The sequence below is a fragment of the Varanus komodoensis genome, unplaced genomic scaffold, assembly GCF_004798865.1.
Source record: "Varanus komodoensis strain SLA01 unplaced genomic scaffold, ASM479886v1 scaffold8, whole genome shotgun sequence".
Lineage (NCBI taxonomy): Eukaryota > Metazoa > Chordata > Lepidosauria > Squamata > Varanidae > Varanus > Varanus komodoensis.
Window position 1 is genome coordinate 6,389,618 of NW_025336481.1, and position 21,154 is coordinate 6,410,771.

Genomic DNA, 21,154 nt, shown 5'->3' on the forward strand with positions numbered 1-21,154 from the left:
TTTTCTTTTTTAATGAATAGTATTAGCTATACTTGTTAGGAAAACAGAAGTATTTGAGAAATAGCATATTTATTGATTTGAAAGTGGCTTTATTTATCTATCAAAAGAGATGATGCTAATAAGTATTTCTTATACAGAACTCATCCAAAAATAAATACTGTTTAAATCACGGATATTCACACACGTGTAGCACCTTTATTTCCAGTCAGCAGGGGTAAAATAAAGAATCCACAAATCAACCCGATTGTAAAACATTGGCAAGTAAAATGTTATAAAAAGAATTTTTACAATAATGCTCACACTAATTTTGCTTAGTGATCATTTCCTGAAACATATGGCTCTTTGACAAATCGTATACAGAGGGTATAACATGTGATTACCAAATGTTCTGTATGATAAAGAAATGCTCAAAATTATCCCTTGTAAATAGATGTCCACATGAAAAGTTGATTTGGAAAATGTTTGCTGCTAGTTGTGGTTGATTCCTAAGAGATAAGGCTGTGTGGCAAACTGTGTGAACAACAAGTATCTATGCAACTTACCTCCTTTGCAAAAGGAGTTCCTTGTGCTGCTAGGATAAGACGCACGCACACACAAACTCAGATATATTGCAAGCACCACCCCTGTTGCAATACAAAGAGCTGCTGCTGGTTCAAAACTGTGGGAGAAACATGGTGTGTGCGATTTTAGCTTAGTTCAATAAGTCTGCATTCACTCAGCCAAACCCAACTGGGGCCATCCACACTCTGGTCCTGAGCTACATAAAAAACTGTGTGTCCAGGCAAGTGCTATACACGCTGGTCTTGTCCTTAGTCAGCGGATGGGGCTGGGTGTGCATAGCCCTGGCATGTCCTCTGTCCAAGGTTATCAGATTCCTGTGTGCAGCCTGCCAGTTGCACTAATATACACTTGGATGAGAGCCCGGAAGTAAAACAGAACTCACATAAATTAATGCAGGATCAGTTAGTATAAATTAGCCCAGTTTGGGGTGTATGTGTTATAGTAAATGGAAAGCACCTTATAGTTCAGGAATAAAGGAGTACCACTTTAATGGGACAAGAAACAAGATGCTTGTGAAAATGGGAAAACATTTGTAGGGAACATATTACTTTGTATAAGTTTCCATCCGATGATGTCCTCTTTTGTTGAACTCAGAATTAATGTCAAAGTCCATTTTAATCATTTTTACAGGAGAACTGACCCTCCATTTTTCTTTGAATCAGAGGGCATTTCTGTGGCCATGTATAAACAATTTGCTTAAATATTCAGTTCCCTTTTTCAGCTTCTTTTGAATGCAGTTTTATGACTTTTTGGATTTCATTCCAGCAGCAGCAGCTCCCATGCAGGCGGATGTATCACAGACTCCTGGAGTTCCTTGAACCCCAACTGCACCTGGTCTTCCAGGATCTCCTGGCAATCCAGGTTCACCCTGAGAACCATCCCGGCCATTTTTACTAACTCCAGGAGCACCTGGCGGCCCTTGGGGGAGAGGAAAACAATAAAAGTTCAGCATGATATCCTGCAGTTCTTTTTAGATGAAATGGTTGGTTATAAAACAAAACATCCCCACACTTTCTTTCCAAATGTGTGTCCTTGCCACTGTCACTGGTCCTCTGGAGTTAACGCCAGTACTTACTATGGTACACCCCCATCCCCACCACTAAAGCAACATCTGGCCCACCTGCACATCATATGCCACTCTGCAACTTGGAATCTCTCTTCCAGTGTCTGCTGCTAATTTTCACGGCTCTATGCCATGATGGCTTTTTGTTTAAGGGGTCCCTGTGCTGGAGGCAACGGCTGTAAACTGCCCATAGAGCTTCAGCTGCGGGGTGGCATGGAAACAACGTGTGTGGCGATGATCACAATCATCATAGAGGTTTTGGTGTGGACAAGTGGCAAGCTGTAAGGACTATCCTGGTGAGAGCTGCTCCAGCCTGCAGAACTAGCTTTGCATATTTCTTCCCTCAGGGCAAGAAAAATCTGTGAATTACCTCCTTTGCAAAAAGAGTTCCCTGGATTGTGTTTCCCATTGGGTGGATATGTGTGTGCAGGAAGTATGGGTTTGTCTCAGGGTTTGTCTCATTTGCTCACCATTGCTGGCCAGGCCAGATGGTCAGCTGTGCTCCTACACAGCTGTACAGATACGACTAGGCATCTTTCAACAACTATCTGCAGAAATGCTCCAGGAGAGTTCCACACAACAGGATGCCGCTTGTGTTTTTAGGGAGCTTCTGAGATAAGGAATGGAAGGGCCATGTGTGCTCAGCCCTCCTCATCCGTTTTCCTTTCTCCATTTGAAAAGGTTTTGCCATCCTTCCCCCTCTCTGCTTCCTCAGTCGTGTGTGTGTGTGTGTGTGTGTGTGTGTGTGTGTGTGTGTGTGTGTGTGTGAGAGAGAGAGAGAGAGAGAGAGAGAGAGAGAGAGAGAGAGAGAGAGAGCGAGAGCACAATGTTTCAAACCCCTAGCTCCATTTTCCCTTGAAAAAAATAAAATTTGGAATATCTTTCCATAACTCTTTTTCTTTCATTCCCCTTCTTCCAAAAACACAACACAACACCAACACACTAGTTGACAAAACAATCAAATTCATTTTCACTCCACAGTAAGTTCCATTGACTTCAGTCTCAGGTAAGTGGGTATGGAGGGCTCCAAGCAAGAAAAGAGGTGTGCTTGAGGCATGACCGTTGGGAGTAATATAGCAGAGTAGGGAGAATCGGGAAGGGGGCTGTAAACTGCCTTTTCTGCCTGCTCAGATCACTATCCTGTCGCGGCCATTTGTCGTTTGCACCTTATTTTTTTCCGGTGCCTCAAAGTACACAAATGGGCTGTTCCTTCCCACTGTATCCTTCACAACTGTGTAATTGCACACGTTCGCTTCCCATTATTCACCTCCATCAGCAGTGCAGATCGATATTAACTGTTGCGATCCCATTTATCCATTTTTATTCTTTTGCTATATTAGGCCTGAGACTGACAGTTGTCAGTTTCCTTCCTCACTTGCAACACATTGCCTGACCCCCAACTCCAAAAGGGGTGGCTGCATGGCATAGAGCTATTTGTGCGTGGGTGTCATTACTGTGGGGAAAAAGTATGTATTCACTGGGTGTACTTATTGCAAAAATGGGGTGTCCCCCCCACCACATTTGTAGTGAACAAAGAGTCGCAAGTGCACAGATCTGTCTGTCTGCCATCTAAAATCTGTACTAAGTGAACAATCACCTTGTCAGAATATTACCTACTCCACTCTGCATTTTCCATTGACTATTTTGCAGTTGACTGTCAAGGGAAGCAAGAAAGTGCATTGGGTTTTAACAAAGACGTTGACAAGGTGACTGGATTCCTGCAAACAGTACAGAATGGACAGGTGCATCTGCATTTTGCACACCTTTGCAAAGGACTGGGAAAAAGGGAAAAGTTTATGAACCTATCTGCTCACTTGAGAAGCACTTGAGAAGCAAAGATTGAAGGACAGTAATGAACACGTTTGCACACTTCCAACGCAACCCCCCACCCTCAACTATCCGACAACGAAGCCATGCTCAATGGTCTTACTGGGTGTGGGTATCACAGTGAGTCACAAGGTCACAAAGAAGGCTCACAACCAACCATGACTTACTGTGCCATGTGAACCTCATTTCTCTTTCTCACACACAGACAAAAACTTCATGTTATGGGGTGGCATAGAAGTAAAATGAAATATATACATAAATACATACATACCCACAGAAGCCACCATTTTTATCAGAAGGAAGCTGTCAACAGCGGATTCCATTCTATTGCAAATTGCAGCTTTGGGAAAGGGGAATTTTAGGCCTCATTCTGATGGGAGTACAGTGAGGGAGAGAGCATTACCCGAAAGATGGGGGCGTCTTGGGGCAGGAGGACTTCTCTCTGGAGAACCTATTCTGGGGTGCATGTTTGCTGTCTGATAAGGGTGTGCACTCACGGTTTGCCTTCAGTGAGGCTCTGCTTGCATAGCTGCAAACAAAGCAAATGCAACAAAGCCAACACCCATTTCCAGGACTCTCCCCTTCAAAGGAAACCTTGTGCCTCTCAGGGAAGTGGAGCAGCGCAACTGCACGGACTGCCAGCTTACCTTGCGGTCCTTGGTCTCCTTCAGGTCCATCCACACCTCTGCCCATGGCACCTTTGTCTCCCCTCTCACCTGGGTCACCTACAGTACCAGAAGAAAAGTATGAGCTCAGCAAGAGCCTAGGGAAAAGTTACTCTCCAGATTAGGAATAGGAAGCAGCTTTGTGGATTAAGTACATTGTTGAGTTGATGATTCATCCACTTACGGGGCAGAAGAAGACACATCTGTGCTATGGCAGGAGAAATTCCACTACTGACGAGGGGCTTCCCTACCTGCCACTTTACTGACACTTTTCTTCTTCCATTTTCATTGATGGAGGAAAAGCGTATTTTCTATGCAGGACTTTTCCCTGGGTTTCTATTTCTCTGCTTTTCTATATATTCTGCTAAGCAAGCACAAGATGATGTTGTACAGCTGCAGGAGAGCAGAGTTTTCATGCAACTGGAGGTTTTTGTTCTGGTTTGAAAAGGAATAGTTCATTCTGCTTGCTCTAAAACAAAAATGCAAACATGGCTGGAAAGCATGACAGAGATCCTGGCACAGAAGGCTGTTGTGAAAAGGTCCCACAACCTTCTGCCCTACGAAGGGTTTTAAGGACAGACATTTAAGGACAGACAGTCCATGGTGCCCACTGTATCCTGTATCTGGTGCCTCCCAGGGAAGAAAGGACTGCTCTTTAAATGAATTTTTGTTTGTTTATTGCATTTATATACCACCCCAATAGCCCAGAGGGCTCTCTGGGCGGTTTACAAACATTAAAACCCCAAATACAGTGTCCAATCCTAAACAAATAAAATTGGCTACACCACGACTGAATATAAAATAACACGGTTGAATGTATATACAATTAAAATTAATTAACTTTAAAATATTGGTTAAATAAAAAGGTCTTGACCTGCCGCTGAAAAGCATATAATGACGGCGCCAGGTGGACCTCTCTAGGGAGCGCATTCCATAGTTGGGGCGCCACTGCAGAGAAAGCTCTGTTTAAATGAGTACAATTGGTGAGAAAGCACAACAGGGCTCTTTTTGTTGTGGCACTGAAAACTTTGGAACTGGTCTACTCAGCACTTTACAGATACTCTTATTATTGGCTAAAACCATGTTGCTTCATTCTGCTTTCATATGTATTCATTCATTCAAAAATAATGTATCCTTGGTTGCTTTTGATTTGATATTAAATTGCTGCTGATTTAGGTTTTCTGTTGCTGGGTTTTTGCTTTTTTTACAATGGGATTTGAGTGCATTTTATAACCTGTTTTATTCTAATGTTATCACACTGAATATGGCTTTACCAGGCCTTTGAAGAAAGATGGTTTATAAATAGAAATAAGGTATTTATTTATTTACTTAAGATATTACTAGGTTGCCTTTCAGGGCTGTAGCATTAACATCAAGATTTCCTCTCTTGTAAGTGAATATTTTGTAAGTGAATATATAACAAATTTCCATATGTGACGGCCATTTACTAATTACTCATTGGAAATAGACATGCTTATTTTCATGAACTGGTAGCTTCCCAGCAATTGGCATGGGAAAGTTCGCAGCATGGTTCCATCCTTCATTGGGACAGACTCTTTCATCCTAAAAACTGACTCACCTCTAGGACCAGGATCTCCCAGGTGCCCTGTTGGTCCTCTGTACCCAGGTGGGCCACGAGGGCCAGGATGCCCAACGCTGCCTGTGGCCCCAGGAGGGCCTGGGGGACCAGCAGGACCAGGCCGGCCTGTGAGGCCAGGAGCCAGGGGTTTCCGCAGGTTAGCAGCTAACTGTGCGATTTGCTCTGGAATAAAACAAGAACATGAAAGTCAAGGCCTCTGGCTTTAGCCTATGTCAATCTATGTACACAGTAAGGCCAGTCAAGTGCCACCTGCTCCTGGCCACCAGACAGAGCTTCTTATTTTCATGAGCCGTCTTGGCGCTGAATTAATCCTGATGACTCTTTTATGCTGCTTTTGCATGATTCTGTTGCTCTCTCTCTCTCTGTGCCATATGCATTTGATAAGCACTCTCTTTGATTAAAGGGAGTTACATAAATACTTACAATAAATGAGTCATGCAGTTACAAGGCACCCCTCTGGCCCCTGGGAGAGCATCCTGGGGACCACAGGATATGCAGATTCCCCCTCCAGAGGTTGTGACCAGGGATCCCGGGTGCATATACATTGGTACCTCCAACGGCACCTGCAGAGGGCTCCCTGCAGGGACCCAGTAATCATAAATGCAGTCATTACCGCAGTTGTAACTGTAACCATAACAATGATTACAATCATGTTTCCCCCACCTGTTAAGTGCACAGAACTTTTAAGCAAGTACATATAAGTTTCAGCAAAAGCAAACCAAATAGCCAAATAAAGATCCTTTTGAAGGCGATGTCTTTATGCTCCCTGTTCATATATCGAAAGACACATAAAGTCCCCAGTCCATGGCATTACAGCAAGTGATCCTTCTGATGTTGTAATAAACATCTTTTAGTGGTCAAAAGGGTGTGAAGAATCCTCTTACACGGACCATTTGTTAATTTCCATGGAAAAGGTCCATAATTTAAAAGAACATGTACTGTACGTCAGAGAATATTAGAGACTGTTCCAGGATAACATTTATCAGTGTAATAAATTCCCCCAAGAAGAAAACAACTGCTGGATGTTGCCATACTGGATATCTTTAAAAGAAGCTTTAGCCATACCGAACTACCGGGACTTAGCCAAATTAGATGATCCCTTATCAAAGAGACATAAAGCAAATATTTTGGCCGCTGCAAAACCCTTGCCTAACTCACCACTGATCATCCCTCCGCAGAGTTCTCGTATGTGTTGCTCGCTCGCTTCGTTCCCCTGAAATTAACACAGGTATCATGACACGACACATGCGTAACAATTAGGGTCTCATCCTGAAGTGATCACCAGCCAGGCGTTACAAAGGGCAAAAAGAATTTTGATCAAGTTGGCAGGACAAGAGTTTGTCCTTGTGTCTACTGAGTCCTGCAACAGTACAATTGGGGCTACAGAGAGGTCCATTGAGAAGGGAACCCCCCATCTCTGCTTTATAAATACATAAAAATGGGCTTACTTGCCCCGTTATAGCGGCTCTCGCAGAAAGTTAGGTCCGCTCTGTAGGTGTCTTTAACTGGGAGTTACAGGGAGTGCCTGGAGTAGGGATATTTGGCCATCCTGGAGCAAAGGGGTGATTGCAAAGGAAAGGTGCAGGCTACTTACCGGAAGGCCAGTTTTCCCAGGGATGCCGGGGACTCCTTGTTCTCCTTGCAAGCCCAATTTGCCTGGGTTGCCCGGGATTCCTGGCACCCCCACTGTTCCGTTGGGGCCTTGGGCTCCCTTCGGACCGGGCTCACCCCTTGGTCCAGCCTGTAGGAGAAAGCAAGGGAGAGAAGCCGCCAGGCAAAGTCACTGCAGCGCAACAAGAAGGGCCCAGAACGTCGGTGCCGAGAGTCGCTCCCCCTGCCCCCCACAAACACCTTTTCCAGCCAAATGGAAAGGAGAAGAGCTAGAAACGGAGGGAGTCTGGATAAGTGGCCCGTTTGTGCCACAGCCTTGCTGGGAAGCCTTGCTGGAGGGCCAAGCGGACCACGGCTTTCTCCTGTACCAGCTGCAGCTCTCAGGAGGCACGTTTTGGCAAGGATATTGCAGGATGGACAGAGCGAACATCCTCCTCTTCACCCACTGCAGCTCCCATGGACATCAACTGCATTCGTGCAATTAATGCCATATCCAGTTTCACTCTTGGGTAGCTGCAGTGATGTCCTGTACTGGGACACTGAATATCTTTCTGCCTGAGGGTCGAATCCCATTTCAGAACACCCCTCACAGATGAGGCTCAGTGCAGTGTAGGGTCAAAGGTGAAAGGTTCAGGGATGAAAATGCCCCAAGTACCAGCCTATTTTAACTTAAAGCCCTTGTCGAAAGTTCTTAAGGCTTAGAAGAGGCATTGCAACTTTTTCGAATGGAAAGAAAGCATATAATTACGTAGCAAATACCCAGAGCTTGCATTCCAGAAAACTGTTGAATGGGAGCTCAAGCATTATATTATTAATAATAATAATAATTTATTATTTGCTTATTCCCAATGCTGGCATGCAAGGCAGCCCTCAACTTACAGACTTAAATGTTCACAGAAATTTACAGAAGTTAAAATATTATTGAATCAGTGAAGTATTAAAATTATACCCAAATTAAAAGCATTGAAAGTATGTAGAAAATTAGAACTAGTTAGTGCAAACTGGCAGTCCTGGACCATTCTCAAATGCCTCGTGGAACGAAAATGGGTTTGTCTGTTTTTGGAAAGCTCACAGGGAAGGCCCCAAACCCTCCTTCCTGGGAAGGGAGTTCCAGCGCCTTGGGGCAGCCACCGAGAAGGCCCTTCCTGCATCCCCCAACAAGCATCCCTGTGAGGATGGTGGGGACAAGAGAAGGGCCTCGCTGGAAGATCTCAGAGCCCGAGCAGATAGCCTGAAAGACCGCAGGCCCCACTGGGTGCTCCACCCCTTGTGGCATATGAATCCCACAGTTTGAAATGTTTTTTTCTAATTCTTGAGATTTTGTTTGGATTACCGTATTTTCTTGCTCATGTTGTGAACTCCCTGGATGCCTTTGCTGAAAGGCAGGATGCAGATGGAAAATGAATAAAAATATGGGAGAGGATTGCGAACGAACTTGCACTTGCACACGGGGCTGGCAGCTTCTCGTTTCCCCGTCAGCCTCCAAGTGTGTGAAGCACGAAGGTGTGATGGGCGGCCACAGGAAGGGAACATCGTCTCCTCCCTGTGGATGCACGGCTTGAGTTTTGCTCTCCTACACAGGAGGCAGGGGGTCCTGTGTACACTGTGAACAGGTGCGAGCCCAATTCGCACAGGCAAAAGAGCATTCAGGTGGCTGCTTGAAAACAACTGTGCAACTGCTGCTATTCCATTGAGAAAATGGTTCACATTCAAATGGGGCTGAAGCAGCCGTGAAAAGTACTGAGCAAGATGCTCCATGCAGGGTGCGAGCAACAGGGGTCATTATTAAGACACTGGGATCCTGCCGTTTGGGTGTGTGAGTCAGGCTCCGGTTCGGCAGCAATTTAGAAATGAAGAGTGCTGCCTTCTCGTATGCCATCCATGCTGAATTATTAACTCAGTAATAAAATCATCATCATCATCATCATCATCATCATCATCATCTGTTTATAGGTACATTTGCATTGCACTCATTTATTTTTTATTCACAAAGGAAAGGGACCTCTCGGAGAGTTTAAGTTGCAGCTTTTGGTTCCTCCTGTTGCTTAAAGTAATTTGCAAAAGAAAGGTTGTGTACGTAGAATCAGGCTGGAAAAGAATAGCTAAAAGTGACCCTGTGCAGGTTTACTCATAAAGAGGTCCTGCAGCTCATGGGATTATCCAGGATTTTTCTGTTTCAGCCTGGATAGGATCACACTTTAAAGCAGGGGTCTCAAACTCAACTTACCTGGGGGCCGCTGGAAGTAGAGTCTGGGTGAGGCTGGGCCGCATCAAGTATTCCACCACCGCGGTGGTGGTGGGCCGCTCATCCCACGGCTGGCCGGGCGCCGCCGGCGCTTTGAAGGCCGCAGGGCCGCTCCCCCGTGGCCCGCCCATCCTGGCAATTGGCCCGCAGGCCGCGAGTTTGAGACCCCTGCTCTAAAGGGAACATCTGTAACAGTGCTGGTGTGTGATTCCCATCATCCCCAGCAAGTGTGCATTGTCAGAGCATCTGAAGGACACTGGGTTGGGGAAAGCTGATCTGTGGTGTGGCAAAGACAGCACTATACTAGTTTAAGAATTAAATTGGTTGTAATTTGTCCAGGTAAACCAGCATAGAAGTGGGGGAAAGAGAGAATGAGGGAGAGAGGGATGATAATTACCGGAATCATAATTTTATAATTAAAGATTCAGTATATGAAACTTACCTCCCCCTTTTGCCCAGGAGGGCCAAAAGGACCCTAGAGAAAAAGAGAAAGAAGAACAAAGAGTGTGTTTTCCAAAGAACAAGGGAGAGCATTACCAAAAACGTGGACTGCTCTCATTCACTGTGCCTGCCAGCCAGCCAGCCAGCCAGCCCGTTCCTCAGGCTATTCCATTCCATTCCATCCCACCTGCCCTGGCTGCAGGTTTTCCATTTCCACACACCCCAAGAGGAATCTTTCCTTCCCTGCCTGGAGACGCTGGGCCTGAATTTGGAGCTTCTGCATGCAAAACGAGTGTTGCAACACCGAGCCAAGAAGCCAGAGTAGCAGAAGAGCTTCCTTTAAGATGCGGGGACAGAATTAGAAGTGGACGGGTGGGTTGTGCTGCAGGGACGCAGCAAGCCCCAGGAACCCAGGTAGGTCAGAGGCATGGCTGGGTGCTTGAGTGCTCCTGGCGGCGTCCTGGCTGCTCCTGGCAGCAGGTGGTAGGGAGAAGATGAAGGCCATGGGCTTCAGAAGCCGGGCTGGCGGGAGGGGCCTGCACAGAAGGAGTCACTCTGAGGCAAGCCATCAGCCACGCAACTGTCCATCAGCCTGAAGCCTGCAGGATTTAATTTCGGAGGTGATCCCCACCCGAGACTGCATGAGCGAAGCAGACTTCTCTAGACTCATTTGCTGCAATCCATGCATGTATTCTGAAGTCCTAGACGTTATCGCCACGTACCAGCTCTCCTTTTTCACCAGGCAACCCATCTGTCCCTGCGATGCCCTGGAAGTGAAAATGCAACACAAGGATCACTGTCACTGAGGAAGAGGGAGAGGAAGAAGAAACAGCGTCTTGAGCTGTGCCCCTTCCCTCAAGAGGGACGGAGCACCACCTAATACCTACTGGGAACTGCGGGCTCTGAACACGGCAGACTTTCAGCAAAGAGCTTCCAACAAGGAGCCTTCTCAGGGGTGGCCCCGGAGCTGCGGCCTTCCCTCCCCAAGGCAACCCGCTTCACCCCTTCTTGATCGGTCTTCAGGCTGCTTGTGCAGACAGCCCATTTTAGGTGTGCTTTGGGCGCTGATCTGGCAGCGCCTTCCATCGGCTGCCTGCTCTACTTTAAGCCTAACCCTAACCCTGCCCCCCCAGCCCCACTCTCCCAGGCCACTCGTACAGCCTCAGAGAAGCTGGCTGGGGAACGCTGGGAGCAGAAAGGCCTTTTCTATCTATCATCCACAGCACTGTGTCCTAAAACCATCAGAAGAACAGTTTAGAAGCACAACAAGAAAAGAAATTGAGAGAACCTAACCCAAGAGAGCCTGTCTCCGCAACAGACCAGCCTGAATGGCCCAAGGCCTGCTGGAATCTCTGCCTTTGGCTGCTGAGTGAACGAAAGCAAGGAGGGCTTGTAGGATCAGCCAGGCGTTTCTGCCGAGCTGTCAGGCAGCCTTTCATTTTTAAACCAAAAGGGGGCGTTTGTTGACCAGGTATGGGAGAAATCATCGCAGGAGAAATCTACCGCTGGCTGATGGACCACCTGGCGGGTTTTTGTCATGTCCCGATCGTTGCAGCCGATGTTTTTCCTCTGCAGTTTTGGCTGCATCATACCCAGAGCTGCTGATGAGAGCACAATATCTGAGGCGGTAGATATGCAGATGTGTTTGGTCTGATCAGTGTGCATTTTGCTTTTGAAACAAGTTTCCTAAAGACAGGGGCAAGGATTGGTTTGCAGACCTCATAACCTCTTGTTACAAGAGAGGAATACCCCCCGTCCGGTGCTATTGTGCAGTTAATAAATGGACTGATGCAGCATTGCAAATGCAGAAAATGGAAACGGAGGTTACCTGGTTCCCTTTCGGTCCAGAAACACCACCAGGGCCCTGGGAGCAAAGAAGGAGCAAGCACAGAAATGATTTAGGTCAAAAGCTCACTGGGACTTTTTCCAGACAACTAAGTGGTGCTTCTAGGGATGCCTCTGCAAGGGGAGAGGCAAGAAGACCATGCCCTGGCATCGAAAAGTAAGCCAGTGTGATGCTGACCATACATCATGGTGGGGGGGGGGGCTTCCATAGAGACCCGCCCCATCACGTGACAGACCTGTGATGTGGTCGCCATCATTCAATGCAGAACACTGTTCCTAACTTGCTTTCTCCTCTAGTGTAAGCATGTGCCCCAATCTAGAGTGGGACCACCAAGGCATGGGATGGGGGGTTACAACATCCCACCCAGCTGCTTCCCCAATAACTTCCCTCCTTGATCCTACACAGCGGCTAAAAAACAATTCCATGGACACCAATAGACGCTCCCCCTGCTTTTTAGCCGCTGCAATGGCAGTGGTGGGGTGAATTTAGAAAGAAATTCTAAAGAAGAGGGGGAAGAAAAGAGCCACATGAGAAGGCTTTCCCCCTCACACTCCCCTGAGGTTGCCTCCCTCTTTCATGATAGTAAAAAGCCCTGAGGATCAGCAAGAGAGGACGCCCTTGATGTGGTAGGTGGCTGAATCTTCCCCTAGGAGAGGATCCTCACCCCGAGATGGTGCTTGGCCCAAGTAATTAACTTTAGCTATGCAGTCTGCTGAGTAACGAATTGGTGGCACCTTTTCCCCATTAATTCAAATATTTTACTTAATCTAACTAGCAGATTAAAGAGGCCATTAAAGATGGCACAAATAGCAAGTTATTCCTAATGAAATTAAGTTGCCCCCTTTGGATAATTTTTCGCATCACAGAGGGATTTTTCCTTACCCTCTCACCAGGCTCGCCCCGGATTCCAGTGGGACCAGGAAGGCCAGGCTCCCCACTCGCACCTTTACGACCCTGGGGAAGAAAATAAAATGTGTAACAAGGTCACGTATCCACTGGAGATGATGCTTGGAGCAGGGGGAACTGCCACCATGCAGTTTTGCTCTGGAGTAAGCAGCACACCCTGTTAATGCGGAGTGTTTAGGGGAGTTTTTCATTTTCATTTACTCTGTGGGAGCATGTAGGGCCCCAATCCAGGTCAGAACTACTGCATGCAAGTGTGTGGGGAGCTAGACCTTCTTGTCCAGCCATTTCTGCTCCTCAGCTTCATAGAATCATAGAACAGTAGAGTTGGAAGGGGCCAAGAAGGCCATCAAGTCCAACCCGCTGCTCATTGCAGGACTTCCAGTTACGGCATCCTTCTCTGATGGTGGTCCAGGTGCATCAAGGACATCTCTAGGAAAATGACCTCAGCAGATGACCTTAAGGTCTGGGCAGGCTTAGATGGAAGGAGATGTTCCCTTAGATAACCAGGCCCTAAACCATTTAGGACCTTATCTGTCCTATTAGCACTGTAAATCAGGCCCGGACTTCAACTGGTAGCCAGTGTAGCTGATATAGGACAGGCAAAACATGTTCCTGTAGGTCCCAGTCAGCAAACTGGCAGCTTTATTTTGAGCCAATTGCAACACCTGGACTACCTTCAAGGGCAACCCCACATAAAGTGCATTACAATAGTCCGGGCAGGAGGTCGGCAGTGTGTGAGTTTGTGGCTTGAAGGCCACGCTGGTGGGAACGGTTCCAATTTTGTGCTCATGGACTGACCTGGTAGCCCCTGATGCCTGGTACTCCCATGGGGCCTTGGAGGCCTATCGGTCCCTGAAGGAAAGAAAGACAAAGACAACAGGTGAGGAGAAAAATTCTGCTCCGTTCTCATGGCTGTGTGATGAACTTCAGGGAGGTGCAAGTTGAACACATGGTTACAAATCTTTCAAAAAGGACAGTCATCTTGCAAGGGCTTCGCTAGGCTGGGTGGAATTCCTGGCTCCCAGACGACTCATCCTGCCTCCCAGTAGGAAAGTCTTCTTTCAACACCTTGATCACCAACACTGTTTTACTGCCCCCTGAAACTCTGTTGACTTCTCCAACAGCGATCTAAATACCAATCGCACCAAAAATAGCATCTGCTTTGCTCAGTCTCTTTGAATGCATCTTGGCTGGATTTAGTTCCCTGAGAAGGCGACTTTGAGAAAGAATTTTAGACAGATTTGCCCAACATGGCACCCTCCAGATGTGCTGGCCCACAGCTCAGTTTTCCCCAGCCAGCATGGCAGTCTAGCACATCTGGAAGACATCAGGAGGGGAAAGCTGGGTCTAAAGTAAGATGGTAACTGAAGCAGTTTGGGTAACATTTCCACATCTGGCCAGGGTGGACAAAGCTTCGATGTAAAGAGAGCTCACCAAAGGGCAAGAAGTTTCCATTAAATTCACTCTGGCTGCATTTTGAGGAGTGGCAGCTGTCTTTCATTCCATCATTCTCATCGACAGAATCAGATTTTTGCTTATCTGAAATTTCTGATAACTAAGAACAGAATTTCCTCATATTACTGCTAAGGCACACTTGTACAAATGCACTAACTACATAAGATAATGCAAGTTAGCACTAATATGGATGAAGTAATGCGACAGCATCTTGCATTAGCACAATGGGCTCTTGTGTTGGTATGAATAAGCACACTTCTTCCCCCTAAAAGTGAAAAGCCAACCCGCAAGTTGTGATTTGGAAATCTCATTTGAATTTGTGACAGATGTTTCCGGGCCCTTGATGCTCAATGTGAAGCTGACAGTAAGAAGCTGAGGCTATTTTGTTGAAAACTTGCGATTATGTCAGACAAACAACAGAAAGAAATATCGTTAGATGAGCCTTAAGGTATGGATTTATCCTCGCTGAGGGGTCTGCACAGGATTCATTTAAGGGCTAGCGCTTCTCCCCTGCGTAAGAGCCAATTTCTGTACCATCTTTCTGTCCAGTCACCTGGAAGCAATCCCTACTCTGAACAGGTTGCTTGAGCTGCCGTGATGTGGCGAAGTGTGTACAGGATCACCCATAAATAGGTTAACAGCAGCAATCCCCTCCCCTGCCCCACGCAGACAGGCGTTTCAGCATGGCAGTGGGGGCAGAATTTAAACCATTCCCCTGTGGACACTGAGCAACTCAGAGTGGGGTGGGGAATTGTAACTGGGGAAACAGCACAGGTGAAAGGGGTCAATTGTCCGAGGAAACACCCTGTTCTGAAAAGGAGGAGAGATCTTGTGCAGGGACTGCTGTTTCCAGATGGAAAACTGAAGGATTCCAAACTCTCTTGGAAAGGTGCAAGATGGGAGAAAAAGCCGTAGATCCAAGTTGTTCATGCTGTGGGTCTCCATTAGAAAGCAAGAAGGGGATGCTATTCAGTAACAGTGCGCTTTTCTGTAGCCTTCCTCCTTCGTCCCAGATTTGTTGCAAGGACTGAAGATGCAAACGAAGTTTAAAATTCAGCAACTCAGTCATGGAGCCCGATGTCCAATTCGGCCAGTCGAAGAGGGGCCCGGGGCCCTTGCGAAGAATCAGCTTGAATGTACTGCACACTTTTTAATTACATAAACGCAAAGAAACAGAGGTGCAATATAACTGCAAAACTTTCCCTGCTGCTGAGAGTCAACTGATACAGCTCATTAGATGCCACATGAAAACAAACAGTTCTCTTGAAATTAAAACTCTGAATTAAATTGGCTTCTTAATGTCATGATATTTTAAGAGGAATCTAAGAAGCAGGCAGGCAAAGAAAAGTTCATGGACCTTTCTCCATTCTACTTTATCATTTTGATAAAGAACCAGCAGGAGCTGCAGTCATAACAATAGCCAGACAAAGGAAAATGCTGCACAGGAACAGACTTGGCTTCAGCTGAGGTTTGGCTTGGCTTGGGGGGAAGAGTCTGCAAACGCCTTGGGGCAGGGATCTGTCCCTGAATGCCGTTTATACTGATTGCATCACCACTGCCATCAAAGCGCACTTTGCCCTAAACATGGTCTGCAGTACTTTAAATCAGACTGCTGGTCATTTACTTACCGGAGATCCTCTTGGCCCAGGCTCTCCTCTCTCCCCAGGGATTCCCTGATCTCCCTGAGAATGAGAAAATAAACCTGCTCATTTATCAACAGACCAGGCCACCTGTTCACTCAGAACAGGTGGGCTACTTGTATACCGGTAGCAAGTAGAAGGTTACTATGCAGAACCAACTCATCCCAAAGATCTCCGCCCATGAGTGACACAGAAAAGCATTGAAACAAGATGCTGTCCACAAAAATGGTCCACATGTGGATGAGATACGTACAGGTATACCTGGCTCTCCCGAAGGACCAGACTCCCCCATCTCTCCGGGACTGCCCTGCAGTGAGAGAAGGAGGATAGGAAGTGAGCCCAGCATCTCTAGAAGTCCACTTTCTCTTTTATGAGAGGCAGAAGAAACTGGTTCCCCTGTCGCATGTCTGTCTCACCTTTCATGAACCCACCCAGGCAGTTTCTAAAAATTCAGAAAATGAAACTTCTAAAGAAGACATGCTAAAGTGTTACAAACAGCCTTCAAAAGCCACTCCAGCAATAGCAGGCATTGCTATTAAAAAGCCAAGTTGGAAATATCTGTGTCTGAATGTGGAAAGAGTGGGGGATGAATTCCAGAATTTGGATAAAGCCCATGTTAAAAAGTCATCGACAAGTGAGAGTATCTTCAGAAACATCTCTCCTGCTGATCTTTCTAAGTTCATACTGGAACCAGAAGTTCCTTTGATAGCCCAAAGCCATTTGGAGATCTTCTGCTTGCAACCAACACTGTAATTTGGTGACTTGGGCCAAGAAAGCTACTGAAGACCTTCTAGTGTTGGGGTGATGGGATCTTAATCCTGCTTACTGCTCAGCAGCCAAATTGTGCACCAGCAGAAGCTTCTGGATGCTTTTCCAGGATACTGCACATGGCAGTAATCTAACATGAGGGAACCATGGATGAATCCTGGCAAGTCAGGCTGACTCAGGAATGGATGCAGCTCATCTGCTGGGCTTGGTTGTGTTGTGTTGTGATTACCAGCAGGGGATTATGTGCCTTAACGAAGACATCCTCCCGACGAGGAAGGGAAACATGAAGGGTTTTCACAATCTCCCCCATCCTCCACTCCTGGGCTAGAGCTGTCTTGCTGTGGTGAGACCTGTGTCAGCTCCTGGATTTCTGTCTCGAAACTGATCCTGGTTTGTGCCTTTTTTAAACTGTTAATGAAGTTTGTGCAAATCAATACCTGAAAACCAGCAATTTGTACCAGTTGGCTGATCTCACACCAGACACACATCTTTTGTGCAGATGTCATTAGCAGTTTAAAAAGTGCAAATTGTAGTCTGCCCTAGAGACAGAAATCAGAGAAACGAACCCGGACTGGAAGCAGGCAGAAATCGTTCACACTCAAATGAGGTGGATTTCCCTGTTCCGTACACCCTGACTCCCAACAGAAGATTTTGTCAAGGTGTTAATTCGTAGGTTCCCAATGAAAAGTTGATAAATAAGAGGACTGACTTACTGGTTCACCTTTTTCACCTTTAGCTCCTTCTCTTCCAGGTAAACCCTAATGGGGGAAAATGTCATCAGTAGCAAAACAAAAACAGGGCATCCATAAAGAATCAAAGCACTATTTAGTGCTCTGGAAAACAAGACATGATTAAAAGGGAGGTAAACAATGCCAAGGGGAGAAGATGATTGGGAATAAACTTTCTGTTTTGTAGAGTGCTACCTGTTGCGATCTTCCCTTTACTGCAACGCACGCTTAGCAAGGGTAAATTTGGTGGTCGGTCTGGCTCCCTTTCAGAATACACCCTCCTGTGAAGCTTAGTTCCCACGGCTCCTGGTTTGTTTGAATGCATGGCTTGCCGTCTGCTCAGTTACTGCCGGTGGTTTGGCTCCACTTTGGCGAGCCTCCTGCCCCTTTGGCAACGGCCACGGAAAATGGGGAGGGGGCCACCGTGCCTGAGAGCTGCTGCAGGTCTCCTTGGAAAAGCACCATCGCTAAATCAAGAGTGCTATGAGGCAGGTCATGAAGGCCAGGCAACCGTGGTGGAGATGGACTCTGACCAGGGATGGACTCTGACCAGGAGAGACCCCAAGGGCAGCTGCAAGCCCTTTAGCCCGTTGAAGTCAGAGGGTACCTCAGCATGATGCAGTCCTTGCCCTTCTCCTTAAGAATTCCCAGAGCGGTGGGTCTTATCTCCTTCTTTTACCACTTTAGTGGGAACACGGAACCCCCATGGTTTTTGGTCGAATTTCCATGGACAAATACTCACAGGAAGGCCGTTTGGCCCCTTTTCTCCAGGAAGACCAGCACGACCCGCATCACCCTGCGAACAGCAAGAGGTTATGATCTGGGCAAGCTGCTGGATCTCTTTGAGGCACCATCATAAGCGTTGTTGCATTGCATTTATACTTCACCTTTCTTTCTTCTAGCAAGGAGCTCAAGGCAGCTCTCAAATTCTCCTCTCCTGAGAGCCAATACGGTATAATGATTGAGAGCACCGGATTGGGACCCAGGCAATCTGGGTTCTAGTCCCCACTTGGTCATGGAGCCAGCTGGGAGACTTTGCCACAGCCAGTCACAGACTCTCAGCTGAGCCTACCTCACAGGGTTGTTGTTGTGGGGATAAGAGTAGGAGCAGCGGGAAGAGGATGATGTAAGCCGCTTTGAATCGGTTATAAGAAAAAAATCAGGATATAAATCAAATAAAAATAATTTTATCCTCACAACAATCACAATCTAGATAGCACAATAGCATTAAAGTGCAATCCTAAAAAACTAAAATAGACAAGACACTAATATGATCTGGAAAGATTATAAAATGGAAAGACAGCTGGGCTGCTTAGCTGTAATCCTGGCCAAAGCTTTCTTCTTAAAGCTCCCTGACTACCAATATTGCAACATTTAGATCTGAACAGACTCCTGCTGGGATGGATTGATTTCAGATGAAACCAGGTGCAACATTTCAAGAAGAACTGGATTCTTTTACTGTATACTCTGATGTACATTTACTCATTGCATGTCCTTTTTGCTCCTCATGCGAGCTCATCTTCAGCCTGGCTTCCTAATTTTAATGACAAGCAGACATGCCAGCAAATCACGCACTGCCTCAGCAGGTTGGTTTGCCCCTCCCACCAGGCACCAAGTCCGCACATTCTGTATTCCAGGCTCACCTCTTTCACTTTAGCTTTCACTCATAAAACTGCAAATGTTTAAGAATACTGTCAAATCTGCTCCAGCGATTGTGGAAGGCAATGTGGCAGAGTTCTAGTTCACCATCACCAACCCCAGCTGGCTTCCCTTGACCTAAAATTACTGAGTCTGAAAAGAATTGCATGAAAGGTCGTGGGGCAGGCCAGAGCAAAGCGGCTCCCATGGCTTTTCCTGTCCCTTGAAGGCATTTGCTCTCGGTTTTCAAGGGCTTTTCCAGAAGATAAAACAGGAAAAATACATGTTACTTTCCCTTTCTGCACATACATTCAGCAGTGCCAGAGAATACACAAACCTTTCCTGTCTTTTTGATCAATCCTAGCAAAAGTTCACTGGAAACACAACTGTAGTTTGGAAAGTAAGTTCCAAGGGGCTTGCTTTTAGATACGTGTGTTCAGGTCTGCAGCCTCAGGGTGCAATTAAAATGTCCTTCATTCTCAGTTGTTGTTCCAAACTACGGTTGGTACTGTCACCACATAGCCAAATTGGATTGTATATGTCACATTCTATCCAAGACATGATCCCTGACAAGGTAAGATCATGCATTTGAAAATTCCAAGGTGGAGAGTGCCACAACCATCTGGGAAAACCATGGTGCTGAATCAGTTCAGAAATGGGTGAGAATCTGCACCATCTTAATAAGCATTTTTCATGACAAACTTGCATGCCACTGAGCTTACCTGTTTCAGCCCCCCGGGAAGGTGGGGCAAAGCCAGTTCAGCACAGCCCTGATTCCAAGACCTTGGTCTGAGCCAGCATAGCTGGTTGATACACCCTGCCAATGGCAGCAGCAAGCATGACTGGGAGCTCACCGAGGACCTGCCCTGGGCAGGGGTGCCCTGGCGAGGGCCCCACGGAGCTGCTACGTTCTGCCCCATGGAAACCCTCTTGCTCGCCTGCCTCTGCTCTAGCCCAGACTATAAGGAAGATGCGAAGAAGCCGCGGATGCCTCTGCCTACCTGCTCACCGGCTTTCTGCTAGTCAAGCAAACAACTGATGGAGCAGAGGACAGGGAACAAGAGCTGCTGGTGACCACGGAGGCGAGAAGGCCAACTCGCTGGGGAAGGGGGCCCAGGGAGGGCGTTTTGCCCAGGGGCCTTCCCAAGTGCCTTTTCTGACAGGGGTCTGAAATAGGACTACAAACCTTCTCACCATCGAGTCCGTGTGTTCCATCTCTCCCGTCTTTTCCAGGCATGCCCTGAAACGATGCAGAACAATGCGGAGACAAGGCTAAGCCGGTTGCAAGAAGGAGTGAGAGGAGGTAGCGATGCGTTCGAGCTGGACCCGGGGACCAATCCAGGGTCTTGCAGCACAAAGGCCCTCCTCACCTTCACCTGCAGCAGGTGAAGCTGCAGTTATCAACAGGTGCAGATTCACCCTGTGGGCCAGGAGAGACGTGTCGGGGGGGGGGGGGGGTTACGTAGGGCCCTACCCCTTGGTTAAATGCATGCACCAAGAGAGCCGGGGAGAAGGCAAGAGAGCTTGTCCTTCGCTCCTTTTACTTTTCCTTTACATATATTTTATGCTTTTCTACATCACAGTTCAGCTTCTTCCCAAGCAAATGTCTTGAACATTAGGAGAGCAGAAGCAAACTCCACCATATTCCGGCAGTCGTGATGCTGCTGCTACAATTTCAGTGAGTTTAAAAGGTGACACTGTGCTTGCTCTCGGACTATTTCTCCTTCTTCTTATCAGGGTTGCCCAGCTGTCTTCAGGCGGGGAAAGACAGTGATGGAAGCAAGCGGCCCCTCTTGAGTGACCTGCACTGTGCATTCGCCCCGACCACGTGCAGAGCCTTGGTCCGCTTCAGGGTGGGCTCAGGAATGCTCCCTGCTCCGGCGAGCCTTGGAGAAAGCTCAGCTGGAACAGTCCTCTCTGACCCGCCTGCTCTCTGTGCTTGATTTCCCGTTTTCCAGAGAAAAGCATCCAAACAAGCCTGCAATCTGAAGCACCCACAAGAGCTGCACCCGGTGAGACTCTGCTAACTGTCACGAATCCTGAAATATCTGGTGCTGAATAATCAGCTGCCGTGAGCTGCTAAACATGTTTGTGAGCTCCGTGATTAGCTGCCAATTTGGCTGCTATTAGCAGCTTTGAGAGCAACTAAGTGCCAGGAAT

At 47.1% G+C, this 21,154-nt stretch overlaps 1 protein-coding gene across 3 annotated transcripts in view; it reads right to left on the reverse strand.

Annotated features, from left to right (window-relative positions):
• Window positions 1-72: 72 nt before the first annotated feature.
• The window catches only part of COL9A3 (collagen type IX alpha 3 chain), a 53,917-nt gene continuing 32,835 nt past the window's right edge, over window positions 73-21,154 (reverse strand). For 2 of the 3 annotated variants that reach the window (XM_044455146.1, XM_044455145.1), the window contains exons 18-33: window positions 20,181-20,234; window positions 19,717-19,953; window positions 18,099-18,152; window positions 17,342-17,386; window positions 16,114-16,167; window positions 15,849-15,902; window positions 13,564-13,617; window positions 12,742-12,813; window positions 11,842-11,877; window positions 10,736-10,780; window positions 10,015-10,047; window positions 7,311-7,457; window positions 6,875-6,929; window positions 5,696-5,878; window positions 4,099-4,176; window positions 73-1,479 (exon numbers count right to left, since the gene is read on the reverse strand). In XM_044455146.1, coding sequence (XP_044311081.1) covers window positions 1,301-1,479; window positions 4,099-4,176; window positions 5,696-5,878; window positions 6,875-6,929; window positions 7,311-7,457; window positions 10,015-10,047; window positions 10,736-10,780; window positions 11,842-11,877; window positions 12,742-12,813; window positions 13,564-13,617; window positions 15,849-15,902; window positions 16,114-16,167; window positions 17,342-17,386; window positions 18,099-18,152; window positions 19,717-19,953; window positions 20,181-20,234 — 1,380 coding nt within the window. In that variant the 3' untranslated portion in view covers window positions 73-1,300. The remainder of the gene's footprint in view (window positions 1,480-4,098; window positions 4,177-5,695; window positions 5,879-6,874; window positions 6,930-7,310; window positions 7,458-10,014; window positions 10,048-10,735; window positions 10,781-11,841; window positions 11,878-12,741; window positions 12,814-13,563; window positions 13,618-15,848; window positions 15,903-16,113; window positions 16,168-17,341; window positions 17,387-18,098; window positions 18,153-19,716; window positions 19,954-20,180; window positions 20,235-21,154) is intronic. The other variant, XM_044455147.1, reaches the window with a different exon arrangement.